Raw genomic sequence first — 14,042 nt, forward strand, 5'->3', positions numbered from 1 at the left:
AAATGCGTAATTGTTTTCAGATATATAATTAACTAAATTAGAAAATAATCGAAATTGTTAAAAACATTACTTCTTTTATGGCCAAACATTTTTTGTGCAACCCTGCAAATTCTCTTTCACATTCCACTGTGGAACTCCACGTTCCACTGACATTTCTACTGGACTGCACTGCCTTACCAACCAACTGACAGCTGTCAAAATGGTCTTTTCCGGTTTAATTCATCACGAAGAAGGTACGATTTTGTGATAATGAAAAATAAAAGTGTTCAACATCCACGAAAATACCGATAATTACCAGGAAATATGGATAAAAGTATAAGCGGCAAAGTGTGGTCTTGTGTAATTAATGAGCAATTTCAGCATTTTGCCTGCGAATTCTATTAAAACGATTCGTAAATTTCATAGCATCCAAAATGCAAGTATCGAATAAGTGTGTTTTTTTTTTTTATTATTTTACAGAAATTAAACAATGGGACGGTACTCGCGGGAACCAGATAATGCCACAAAGTCTTGCAAGGCGCGCGGACCCAATCTACGTGTGCACTTCAAGGTGAGTGAATTTCCTATAGCAAAGTTGAGTATGAATAAGTACGCTTTACGTTTGCTTGAGGTGGAACTGTGGCTCTGAAGTAAAATTTAACAAACAGTGAAAGAACTGTTTAGTCCCAACCGACGTGGAAATTTTTTAACTCGTGTCTTTTTTTCGGTTAGCGTTGTTTACGTGTATATGTTTATGGCGAAATCTTGTTATGCATCTAAAATCAGTGCATGAAAGGCAGCCCTCTTTCATGATACTTTTGCAAAGATGCTAGAGAAAATAAGCAGTGACTAAAAATCATTGCAGCCAAGCATCAGCTGGGGAATCGTCATTAACTGCGATTAACCATCTAGAACTTGTGCAACAATTTTGTCATATTAAAGACGTTCAAACTCGATAGCATAATACATAATTAGTGGTGCATTTAACACAACACAGTGCACCGCTGGATTATTTATGCTGATATAAACTCAGCAGGAAAACAGTGGTAAATACGCCTTCAAATGCGGTTCATCACTACCTGTCCTGTTGCACAAAAATATACATCGTATCGTTATAAAAATACAAAGCGTGCATCTTAAATCAGTGCTTAGGAGAATCTAATTTTTTGACACTTTTGCAAAGATGCCAGAGTAAATAAGCAGCCCCTTATAGGCTGCGGCCAAGCATCAGCTGGCGAATAGTGAATCTGTGCGATTTGCCATCTAGAACTTGTGTCACAATTCATACGCTACCACCAACAGTTACACCAGCCAACCCATGCCTTCAGAAAAAACGAAAATTTTCTAATTCGAACTATTCGTTATAATTTATAGCATAAAATGTGTTAAGTGGCGCATATGATTTTTTTGCGTCGCTAAAATATATTGTGCTTAAAGTAAAATCGATGGGAAAACAGTGGTAAATGCGCCAACCACTGCGATTCATCACTACCTGTCCTATTGAACAATATTAGCTTTTAGAAGATTATATCAGTTTAAAATATATGCACATATAACCTCCCCACCCAGTTTTATAGCACACTAATAATCTTGCTCTTCCTTCTTTTGCAGAACACCCATGAAACCGCCCAAGCTATCAAGCGTATGCCTCTGCGTCGCGCTCAGCGTTTCTTGAAATCAGTCATTGAACAGAAAGAGTGCGTGCCATTCCGCCGCTTCAACGGTGGTGTTGGCCGTTGCGCGCAGGCTAAGCAATGGAAGACCACTCAAGGTCGCTGGCCAAAGAAATCCGCTGAATTCCTGTTGCAGCTCCTGCGCAACGCTGAAGCCAACGCTGACTGCAAAGGGCTCGATGTCGATCGTCTCGTTATCGATCACATTCAAGTGAATCGTGCGCAATGCCTGCGCCGCCGCACATACCGTGCTCACGGTCGTATCAACCCTTACATGTCGTCACCATGTCACGTTGAGGTAATCCTCACCGAAAAGGAAGCTGTCGTGTCTAAGGCGTCCGAAAACGAGCCAGCCAAGAAGAAGCTGTCGAAGAAGAAGTTGCAGCGACAAAAGGAGAAGATGATGCGTTCCGAATAGATGTTGTAAACTTAAGTGATTAAGGTGTAGATTCAAGAGAGTGGACAGCTGGATTTGATTTTGTATATGCGTTCGTGAGGACAACGGTGTTGAACCTAGCAAATTTTTCAATAAACAAAAATTTGTTCAATACATAAATCGATTGAACGCTGTTTTTAAAATATTATATCGCTTTTATTTAATGAATTGGCTGGGTAAGCAAATAAAAGTTCAAATATAAGATTGTTATGTATATTTCTATATCTAATTAAAAACGAAAAGATGTGAAATCTTTTTTCTATTTAGGGCCGTTTTCTCAAGTGGGTTTTAAAATTTATCTGTGCTTTAAACATAAATTTGGTTCTGAAAAAATGTGTTTGCAAGGACAGGTAAATTTTAAAACCTATCTCAGAAAACGGCACTTAAGATTTTGTAAATGCTGCATACATTTAGGTGCTGGCATTCAAATTTGGTAAACGTTTCTAGCATCGGTGTATTAACGCTTGGGACCCGACCCTTCCTTTTTTGCTTCAGTCAATTTGCAGTGGGCTGCAGTGGTGTCTGTTGGAAACGAAATTAAATTTTTGAGTATCTTTAATTTTTTTTAATATACATACATATATGTGTCTCTATAGGGATAAAACCAGAAAAGAAAATAAATGGAATCAATCAGTATCCGATAAAAAAATACAAACCCAGTATGTATCCAAACTTCCTTCCACTTTTCATTTCCTTTAATTACATTGAACCTTAATCACCCTGTGAGCACAAGAATACAAAAAAATGGACGCACGGAATATCCGATAAAAAAATATAAATCTGCTGGTTTCAACTTCCTGCCGCTTTGCATTTCCTTGAATATCTATACACCTTGTTCACCCTGTGGGCAACTGCACTTTGCTAGTTTGACAATTGAAATTAATTTTGTGCGCCAAACTTTGCCAACGCGGCCTGTGAGAAGCCAATATTTTGGAAAAATTTAAGTTTTTAGTGAAAATAGTGCAATAAATAGTTGTGTAATCGAAGTAGCGTAGTGTAAAGTGTGTGTGAGTAGTGAAGTTACGTATACAGCATACGTGCGAGTGCATTCCTTCAACACCCGGCTTGGTGTGTACTGCATTAAAAATTTGCAATTAACGAATCTCTGCTGTCAAATTATGAATGCAAGTAGTATAAAATGTTCTTCTAAACTATTGGGAATATTTCTACTCCATCTTTTTAACAAAATACCGGACTACCATAAGCGGGAAATCATGCGGTGTTTGGTGGCAGATGAGCGCAACACGCGCCTTCAAATTCCAAGGTTGTACTATATTGATGTGCCAAATATAATAACACTATTGCAAATTACGACCAGCAAATTACATACCCAAACAAATATGCTACGTGCCGCCGATCATCTGTTCATCTATAGCCAAAGTTAAGGGACGCAAACAAGCTGTGCAAGGTATGCTATTTGCCATTATCACTTAAGGATGGGAACTACTAGACGGCTGAGTTGGAAATCGGACCTATCTCGGCAGTCGATTCGAAAACGCCCTATTTCAGAATTTATTTGAAAAACGCCCTATCTGAGAATTTGGTTGAAGGGCCTTAACCATAACATAGCAAAATACTTCAGAGCTGCTTATGGTTATGGCGAAAAACCAAAATTAAATAGATACATGCGGTTATGGTTATGGCTCTGGTATTATAGTATGACACCAATAATCGTTTACAGAGCTGGTATGGCACCACTAATTCAGCCCTACCCCAGGATTTGATTCAAAAACACCGTATCTCAACTGAAAATATGTTGATAGTGCGTTTTCGAACAGGCTGCATTCGATATGTCTGTATGTAATTTATGAATACATATTCCATTTCAATGTAAATATGCATATACTTAAGTGTTTGCATTTAAGGACCTGTTCCCATTGATAGAAGAGAGGAGATTTTGGCGGATCAAACTAAAAATTTGGCATTTCTCGTGGTGAATAGGAAGTTCAGAATTTTACATATGTAGCTCATGGGACCAGATAAAATTTTGACAGATTCTAAAAAAAAGCGAAAATCTAAATGGAAGCTAAATAAGTTAATAGTAAAAACAAACATTTCTAAGGCAAGCTTTCTAAATATGAACGAAATCGGGCCATAAATACTGGTTTACCAAATATATCGACTCATGCGCCACCTATCGGGAAATTTTTTAGTGGAGATATTCCTTTTCATTTAGTTAAAATTTAAGTTCCAAATCTGAACCGAATCGGACTATAAATACGATAAATTGATACAGAGCAAGTTAAATAAAAGCTTGTAAAAAATCCTACGTTACTTGCAAGTTACAAAATAAATAGAAATTTCAACAATTTCAGCAACACACAAAAAAAGAATTCGCGCGAGCGTTTGTTTGGTTTTTCCATTGCAAAATTTTACCTTGCATTTGGCATAGCATAATTCAATTTATTTGTAGGTACACCATAGTAAATTTTTCATCCCGTCACGCCACGAAGATAAAAGTTACCGAATGGCACACAGCCTTAAACACAAATCCTCAAGCATCACTCAGATCAGCGCTAAGTATACTTTCAATTTATTTGAGCGCAACTTAAATTCAATTGAAAATTTAGCTTGCAGGTTTGTGAGCTTTCATTTCTAAAATTCTCATTTGTATGTATGTACATTAGGGGTGTTCACGATGTTGTAGAAATGTTCTTGGATTTGCAGTTGGAACTGCATTTGCAAATTTTATGCTTGCAGCCATGACAACCGTGTGCCGCCTTTTATTGTTGTGTATTTACAAAAGCTACGAATATGCAAATGCAAGAGCATATGCACAAGATCCTTAACAGCCCTATACATACATACATATGTATGTGTGTATCTGAGCATGCAACACTTCGACAACTAGCAACTGCACAATTTGTCAGTTTAAATTAATTGAAGTACATATTTATAACAAAATGTGTACGAACTCCATTCCGAGATTGGCTTTTTTTTATATGTATTTACATATATATTCACATGCATACGTATTTAGTATGAACATATATAGTGTCTATATTATGTAGTACATGGGTCTTTCCATGAAAATGTAAACCGAAAATGCAAGCAAATGAATTCAAACGGCTTTATAACTTTAAATTTCGTATTCAGATGGCGGAAAAAGGTTTTGAAAACGCGAAACGGTGGAGAGAAGAACTGAAAAAATTAAATTAAAAATTTAATTTAGTATGTGTTACTAGTAAAAAAATTGTATGGGGGAAAAATCTGTCGCATACGTTATGTGGCGTATGTTATGTTTTTTTTTTTTTTTTTAATAAAAACTAACCAGAGATAATTTCTGTTAAAAAAGGAAGGATTATTTAACTTAGTTTATGAATTTTTAAAGAAAAGAAAAACTCCCATGATTCGCAGACTTTCGCGTATATGTACATATCTGTGCCTTAAAACCACTTCTTTTTTTGTCGCGTACGTTACCACCTTGTTTTGTTCGGATATTTTCCACGCCAAAGTTTCGAGGCTGCTTATATCTTCCTCAAACATAGTACCCTTCGGTTGCAACATAACCGTAATCTTGTTTTTCAGTAACTTCTATTTTTGAGAGATTTATGTTACTCCATAAGCGTGCGAATGTCGCGTACGGCTGCATGGAAACACCCATATATACATATATAGTATGTACATATTCTTAAATTTATACATATCGCTCATTTACGTCAATAGTGTCATAACTGCAAAAAAAACAAACTCGAGATAAACGGCATTAAAGTTCTGAATTCAATTTGTTTCAGTGAGATACTGGTAATCGTTATAGCTTTGAAATTTTTACACAACATGGAAGAAGAGGTGCGGTAATTTCTGCATACTTAACTAAATTTTCAAGATTTTTAGATTATGACTATTGAAGTAAATAAAGAAAATATAATTTTTTTTATAAAAGTATAGCTCATTATCTTACAAAAACCTTATAAATGCATATTTAAAACTTTGTGCAAAAATTATAAAAATTCTGCAAAGTTGCATCTAAATTTTCAACTTTTTTTTTTAGAGTATGCAGTTTTATAGTCAATGAAATTTTAGTATAATAAAGTAAGTCTTAGGTTGCCAAAAAAACGCGTTGATTTTTTGAAATTTTTTCACGCAGTTTTTCCATATAAAGTACCTACTTACGTTCCATATTTTTTTTGTATGCAAAAAAAAATGCGTAATACAGTCAGGAAAAAAAAATAAATCTTCAAACTAGCACTTTATTTATATGCAGTGGCGGATTTAAATATTTGCCGCCCCTAGGCAATTCATAACTTGCCGCCCTTTTTTCACGAAAAAAAAAAAATATATATATATCAAATATGATTGTTATTGTCAGTGCTTTATTACAATATAGTTCGTTAATAATGAAATACATAACGGAATTAACAAATTCGACATCAGCATGGATAAGGTATTCAACAAAAACCCTCTTTCAAACACTTCTTTTTCACAGTTCTTTACGTCTTGATTTTTCAGCTGCGAATCGCGGATAATATCTTCACAATCGATAGATAGAAACAAATCTGACTCTATAGTCAGCAACGCAAGAGCATTCAGTTTGTTTTCGCTCAATGAAGATCTGAGATAGTTTTTCACGCGAAGCTGACCTTCAGATTATTCACGTTATGATACACTTATGAAAAACTGGTGGGCTTGGAATCAAGAATTTTCTCGAAAATGCACGCTCGTTTTTCGGCAGTGTTGTCAAGTGTGGTAACCGTTTAGATGATTCTCGTTCTCGGGGCAGCGTGTCGGCTGTTTCTTTGCGTCACGCGCAGGCGCGCCGTCAGGTTTCTAAGCCGCGTGAATGAAAGTTAAATGGAAATTTCAACGACTGCTATACTAAGGAAAAATTCGCAGCGTAATTCTAATTTTGAATTGTATTGAATGAGATGAATCATTAATAATATTTTACAGACACAAACACAATTTCAAGTGCAGCTGAATCCAAATAAATTTTTTTCTTTTAATTTAGCTGTCTTAAATTTTGCCGCCCCTTAATTCTGCCGCCCTAGGCTTCAGCCTATGTTGCCTGTACGATAAATCCGCCACTGTTTATATGCATAATAATTTATTGAACTTAGGTGCAGTTTTGCAGAATTTTCATCATTTCTGCACAAAGTTTGAAATACGAATTTATATGGGCTATACTTTTATAAAAAAAAATAAATATTAAATAAACAAAAGAAAAATAGGCAAAACTTGCTAAACCGTCTCGTCCCTATTTATTTTTCCAACACTGTATTGTACATATAGGCACCCACGCTCTTGCGTACATACATATGTATGTATATATATATATATGTACATATGTAGACTCTAAGCGCGTTGACTTGATTCCTTAAATTTTCCTCATTTATGTATACTTTTTACACTCGATTTCTCCGTAATTTTACTACGTTAATATCTACATACATACATATGTATGTCCTAGAGATGGGCGCGGGATATCGGGACCCACGTGACCCGCGGTACTGATTTCAAAATGGGCGGGATGGGCGGTACCGGGAAGGTTTTTTAAAAAATTTTGAGGGCGGGACGGACCAAAATCCTTTCCCGATAATACCCGCAAAGTCCACAAATTCCGAACATCTTCCTTAAATAAGTTTTATGAATTAAGCAGTTTTTTATGTTTTATTGACACGAAAACGAACAGCAAAGAAAAAAATAATAATAATCGGAAAATGTCAGATTTTTTATTTCAACCATAAAACTGTCGGAATGGGCGGGTTCGGGACTAAAAAATTGAATTTCGGCATGGGCATGATCGGGACTGGAATTTCTGTCCCGTACCCATCTCTAGTATGTACATATGTATTTACCCTATTCCTCCTTTACAACTTTGGCGCTTCTCGATCCACCATTTACGTCTTACAATGCAAATTCATTGGATTAATTCAATTTGTACGCAGTACACATTTATTCACTTCGCCTTACTTAGGAATTAGTAATTTGTAGAATACAATATGTAATAAAACAGTAGGGGGTGCTGGTAATGCAGGTGGGTGGCGGTGACTTCCTTACGTCTTTGTTGGTGTTGTGGTGTGACAATTTCGGTTGAGAACTGTTTTCTTATTTGACATGAATGTCATAGAGTGGGCGTCATATTGTACCGATCGTGACATGGTTGTGCTTGGGTGAGTATTGGTATTAGAGTGAGCTGGTAAGTTCGTCAACCTCCTGTAAAAGAATGATAAGAAACAAAGCATTGGCCAATTGCTGCATTCGTCTGCTAAATATCTTAAAATAGTGTTTATAATTAATTAAAAGTAATATAAATAAAAGTAAAATAAAATATAACAATGAAACAAAAAAAAAAAATTGGTAAAAGACTATGAAATATCTGTTTCCAAACGATGTCGTCAACAACATCTTTTAATTTAATCTCCATTAGTTTGTGCTTATTATGCCAATTTTAAAATAAAGATGGAAAGGAACATGAAAAGACGAAAATATTAAGCCATCAACATTGTAGTGAAGCTCTTTATGAATAATCAACGCGAGCGCAATAAACGAACCACTTTACGCCCGCTCATAAAGACGCAGACTTTTATATGTGTATAGCTAGATACGGACACACAGATGTCAAATCTTATACTTCACATCTAGCAAGCTGTCAACTATGCCGCCATTATAAACATGGGCGCACATAAAAATTTAAGTAAGCGGGAGGATCCACTTACATACTACGGAGTAGCGATGGGTCTTCCGAAGACCTGCGGCACGTCGAACAAACGGTGCCGTTGAAGAAACAATCAAGAACGTAATGTGTATGTACATTAAGGCGTGTCAATTTTTGTTGACTATACGCGTATAGCATAGGAGGATTCTATGAGTAACTCTAATCAAATTTTACGATGAAATCATGGGTCTAAAATCAATTTGGAGTTTGCCAAATTGCGAGAATAGGTTTCAAAGAAATAGTGAAAATTTTCACTGTTGCGTCCTCTGATGGAAGTTTAAAGAAAAAGATAAGTGCAGAAATGGATTCCTCATATAATTAAATCCCTTATAGCATGTTTTTATACAATATTTAAGCACTTCTCTACGACAATTCAGCAAAATGCTAAAAAACCTCCAAACTCCAAATGATGTTAGACCCGTGGTCTCTCCGGTAAAATTGCTTAGCATTACACGTAGAATCTATCTGTACTATACGCACATAGTCGAAAAAATTTCCCATACAAATTGACCCGCATTAATGTACATTCAGTCAACTCTTTTACAAAAACAAAAAAAAAATGGTTTAACAGTGAAACTCTGCCAGCCATCCATAAAGCTATCGACCGGTCTGTAGGAAATTACGACGATTCATTGCTACCAGCGACTCGCAGTGGAAGAATCTCTGGATATTCCAAACACAAATGCTCTGCGAACAGATTATGGGTGCATCCTTATGATCAACAACCCAACAGGCAGCACAGCACATCGAAGTCCGCTGTGGGCCAGAGCTGGAGGATATTTATCAAAACCCTTCACCGCAAGCTGTCACCAGATCCGGTTGGTGCACTAGGCTTTATTTTCACACAGATTATTTAGCAAAAGGCTTAAAGATGTCTACCCCAACTCAAAATCTCTTTCGTATGCTTACTTGCCTGAACTAAAATTGGAAGTTCAATTTACTTCACGGATGTCGAGGAAGCTGAGGCGCGAATGATGTAGCATTTCAGTTTTCCCGACAGAACCCGGACATAGAAACTCAGCTGCCGACTCGAAGGCACTTTAGGACTTTCTTGGACTTGTTTTATTATTTTCTTCTCTTTCCGGCCATGAATTCAGCACTTTTCCAGCGCCCTTTTTTGCAACACGCCCCTGCTTCCAATTGTTCATCTCTTCCATTCGCATACTTAACGATGTCGCCGATACAAAAGGCGACATGACAACCGCAGATCAACAGATCAAGCCCGCTGACAATGCCTGATGAGCAGATTTAATTTACACGATCGCATTATAATCAGATTTAGCGCATTGAAGCCGAGCTCTAGCATCGAGGCGCTACACAAATCAGCTACGCAAACAGACATTCTTACACACACACACACACACAGACATATACGGACATAGATAGTAGTAATTGTAGTGCGCTCATAGACTTTGTTAAGTGCAGTCGTCCGGCACCGCCAAATACCGCTTGCTGGAGGCACTTTCGGTCGGTGGATCGGTGGATCGGTGCCGGGCTGCCGGGGCAACTCACACCAAATTGAATTTGTGGCAATTGTGTCTGTGTTTTTGGAGCGAATGACGGATTTGCTTGTAAATCAGCTAAACAGTTTAGCATTAACCGCGCCACATAACGTTTCTACGACGAGTACGAATTTCCACGGATCGAAAAATTGTTGAAAGCTGAGTTCTAAGATCTAAAAGGAAAAATTGGAATATTTAAAATTTCGCCAGCATTGAGCTAAGTTTACTAATTCCCAGGCAGTGCAAAGTGGAATAGTGGAATTAAAAAAATATATATATCGCCAAGCTATTTGCAGCTTCGATGCTTCTCCAACTGTTTTTCTGAGCGTATGTGTTTGCATTTAAAATTAAGTGAAAAATCTAGAAACAAAAACAAAAAAAAATCAGCATTTCAAATGAGTAAAAAACAAGACGAGGAATGATTGTGAAAAATACTAACTACATGTAGCGCATAATAATCCATACAATTGCATTAGAATTGGAAATTGAATTACATTAAAACCAATTAAAATCACACAGAAAACAAAAGGAAAAATTAAGGCAGAAGTAACAATAGTCCCACTCACTAGCGACGATATCGCCACCGACAATGAACGCGTGTGACTAAATCGTGTTCGAGCAGAGCGTTTTTCTTTTCCACATATTTTTTTTTTTGTACACTGTCTGTCGGCTTTTATTTTGTTTATTAAGTGCCGGCATTTTTTTTGTTTTGTTTATCTTCGTTTAAAAGTTTTAAATAGTTTCAATGATAAAAGTGCAAATGAAACACGAAATCGGCAGCTATATGGTGTGGCATGTATTAATTGAGTGAGAATTAAACCGTTTCAATGCACATACATACATATGTATGTATAATGTTAGTCAACGAAAAGTGCTAACAAAGTGCTGTGTTTTTTTTTTGTTCTTTAAAATATTAAGGGCCGTTTGCACCATGTCTAGTTAATTCTAACTCCCAGTTAAACATCTTTATCGACGTTATGGACACCCATCATATAACATGTGATCGATAAAGCAGTTAACGTGCTTAACTGAAGGATGTACCTCCAGTTAGCGTTAACTAGACATGGTGCAAACGGCCCTAAGTGCCTTTTCCACTGTGGCGAGTTAACTCACATTCAGCTGTTATCTGTGTATAGGTTTACAGTACAAAAATTGAAAGTTAACTGCAGAATATGAATGCACCACTGCACCATGAAAACGGCCCTAAATACTTATTCTATGAAGTCCAAAAGATTAGGATAGATAGATCACTTTTATTTCTCCAGTTAAATATTCGTTACGGATTTGGTAAGGATGAACATCTTCTTAAATAATTTGTCCAAAAGAAATATAGCCTAAAAGCAATAAAGTATTGGCCTAGGACAGGTGGACACTTTAGATTTCGCAAGACGTCAAACGATACTCTTTAATAAAGTCAACAAAATAATAGAGACACTCGCTGCTAACTTACCATGCAGCAAGGGGATTTTTATTATTCTACAGACAGGGTTTAAGGTTTAACGGCGATCGCCTTGGAGTTACGTAGCTTAGCGAATCTGGCTTTAAAAATACATCAGCTCGAGGAAGTATAGAAACAGTCATCAGGTTCGTATCGAACGCGTAGCTCGAAAACTCAATACTGAGTTCACCAGTGCGCGCCAGAAATTTCTTCGTCGTGGATAATGGCACCCGTCATCAACTCCAAAAGAGAAGCCGATGACTGCTGTAAAACTAGATTCCAATGCGGTTGTAGACTTTCTATTTTAACACTCCGCTATATACATACGGTGGCGAAAATGTAAGTAGGGAAGGGATATTTTAGCTAGTTTTGGCTATTTTTCTTTATTTAAAAAATTTGTATTATTTTTTTTATGCAAATATAGCTTACTATCTATAAAAAAAATATGTAAATCAAATTTTCAATCTTTGTAGAGCATTTATAAAAAATCGACGAATTAAAAAAAATGCTCATAAATGTTTGAACTTTTTAGCAGTTAGAATTTTCTTGAGTATGCAGTTTTTTAGCTTATTAAATTTTAGTATAATAAAGTTAAAGTGTGAAGTAGATACTACTTACCGTAGAATTTTTGCAATTTTTTTTTGTTAAAATGTCCAAAAATTGCCAAAAATAAGTGGGATACAAAACTGCATACTCAGAATGTTTCTAATAAATCTAATTTAAAAGCTCAAAATTTGTATGAAATTTTGTACAAAGAATTTTCCTAATTTTGGTACAAAGTTTAAATTTTTGCCTCGCATGTTTTTTATTAGATAACGAATTATACTTTAATAAAAAAATAATGAAAATTAAAAAAGCGAAAGAAAACTAGCCAAACCTGAAATGCCTCCTCCCTATTTTTATTTTCGCCACTGTGCATACCAATATACATACATATTTACGTAGGTATTTGTTTGCTTAGAAAATTTATCTTATGACGTTTAAGAAATGCTATAAAATTTGTTTAGAAACACAAAAACTCAAAAGAAATGCCAAGTGTTTGGCCGAGCTTCTGCTCCGATTCGTGGCGTACCGCTTCACAGTGGTTCGGATCGCAAATCTAGCTGGACGAAACTATTTAAACAATACCTCGTTGATGGATCTTTACACCACTTCTTACCTAGGGGATTTTTGGGTCGCTGATTACGAATCTGAAGTCACTTACCAAAAATTCAATATGGCGGATCCAATATGGCGGACGAAAATTAAAAAAAATCGGTAGATTTCTATGAAAATGGGAATCTGGGGGTTTTCTGGGTCGCTGATTACGATTGTCTTTTAGAAGTTTCAGCAACACTTCTCCAAATGTCAAACAACTCACTTCTTCAGATTTTCTTTACCATGACTAAAATTTAAGATCACAGCAAGAAACACAAATAAATTTCAGAAAAAATTTAATAACAGCGCTTAGAGATTTGCATGCCTGTTGTATAATTTTTTTAATTTCAGAAAGCAGAAAATTCGCGAGGTACTATTTTTTTAACTCTTACATAACCAAAGGTTTTATAACTCCAAGTATTTTTCTGTTTTAACACACAACCCTCTCCCCCGTGGATCCGCCACTGATCTTATATTTATATTCAGATACATTCCTGTTAATAATTACTTTTGAATTTTGAGATTTGACATACTGTCACTATAATGTAAATATCTAAGCTAATTGGTTAGACTTGGTTATCGAACCAGAGGGTAACTCTGCATTTGCGAAGGTGTAAAGAATAATATGCAAGTGGTTTTATAACGGCCTTCGGCGGCCTTTACTTTTCCTACTCTTTAATTTATTTTTTTAATTAATCAAAACGACGATTTTTCAGAATAAATTTGCTTATACCAATGTGGACATAAATTGCGTTATGACCTCTGAATCTATAGCGGAATAAGTGTAATTTTTTGTTTATAAAGTCAATTTTCAATTATGCAAATATTTGTGAGTGCAATTAGAAATCTTTTAAGTTAAATTTCAGCTTTTAAAATAGAGTTCTCAAATAGGCGGCGTTGACTTACCTTTTTTTGTTTGTTTTCATATGTTAATGCTTTAATAAATGCAATTTCTATTTGAATGTATTGTCAGGAATGTATTCCAAGTACCATTAAGTATTTTAAAAACAAAAAAATTTTGACTTTCGTCCAGCTAGATCTGCTATCCGAACCACTGTGCGCTTGATGTTATCGCACAAAGGGGAGCGGCGCTAGGAGAAAGTTTTTTTGTTTGGTGTTGGTCGGAAACTGGGCTCGAACCCAGGCGCTGTGTAATTGTAGTGCACTTCTAACCACTACACCACAGCGGCCGCCTTTTATTTGGCCTATCTTTTTCTGGCCC

General features: G+C 36.0%; 1 protein-coding gene and 1 long non-coding RNA gene across 4 annotated transcripts in view; one reads left to right on the forward strand and one right to left on the reverse strand.

Moving 5' to 3' along the window:
* Window positions 1–149: 149 nt before the first annotated feature.
* On the forward strand, window positions 150–2,233 carry LOC118748502 (60S ribosomal protein L17). Its single transcript, XM_036482996.1, has 3 exons — window positions 150–233; window positions 460–550; window positions 1,591–2,233. Exons 2-3 carry the CDS (start codon window positions 470–472, stop codon window positions 2,068–2,070), a joined length of 561 nt encoding a protein of 186 aa, XP_036338889.1. The 5' UTR covers window positions 150–233; window positions 460–469; the 3' UTR covers window positions 2,071–2,233.
* Window positions 2,234–7,953: 5,720 nt separating this feature from the next.
* The window catches only part of LOC118748505, a 14,022-nt gene continuing 7,933 nt past the window's right edge, over window positions 7,954–14,042 (reverse strand). For all 3 annotated transcript variants that reach the window (XR_004994060.1, XR_004994059.1, XR_004994058.1), the window contains exon 3: window positions 7,954–8,241. This is a non-coding gene — a long non-coding RNA (uncharacterized LOC118748505). The remainder of the gene's footprint in view (window positions 8,242–14,042) is intronic.

Source organism: Rhagoletis pomonella, unplaced genomic scaffold (assembly GCF_013731165.1).
Source record: "Rhagoletis pomonella isolate Grant_MI unplaced genomic scaffold, Rhpom_1.0 Rhpom_scaffold_00013, whole genome shotgun sequence".
Classification (NCBI taxonomy): Eukaryota; Metazoa; Arthropoda; class Insecta; order Diptera; family Tephritidae; genus Rhagoletis; species Rhagoletis pomonella.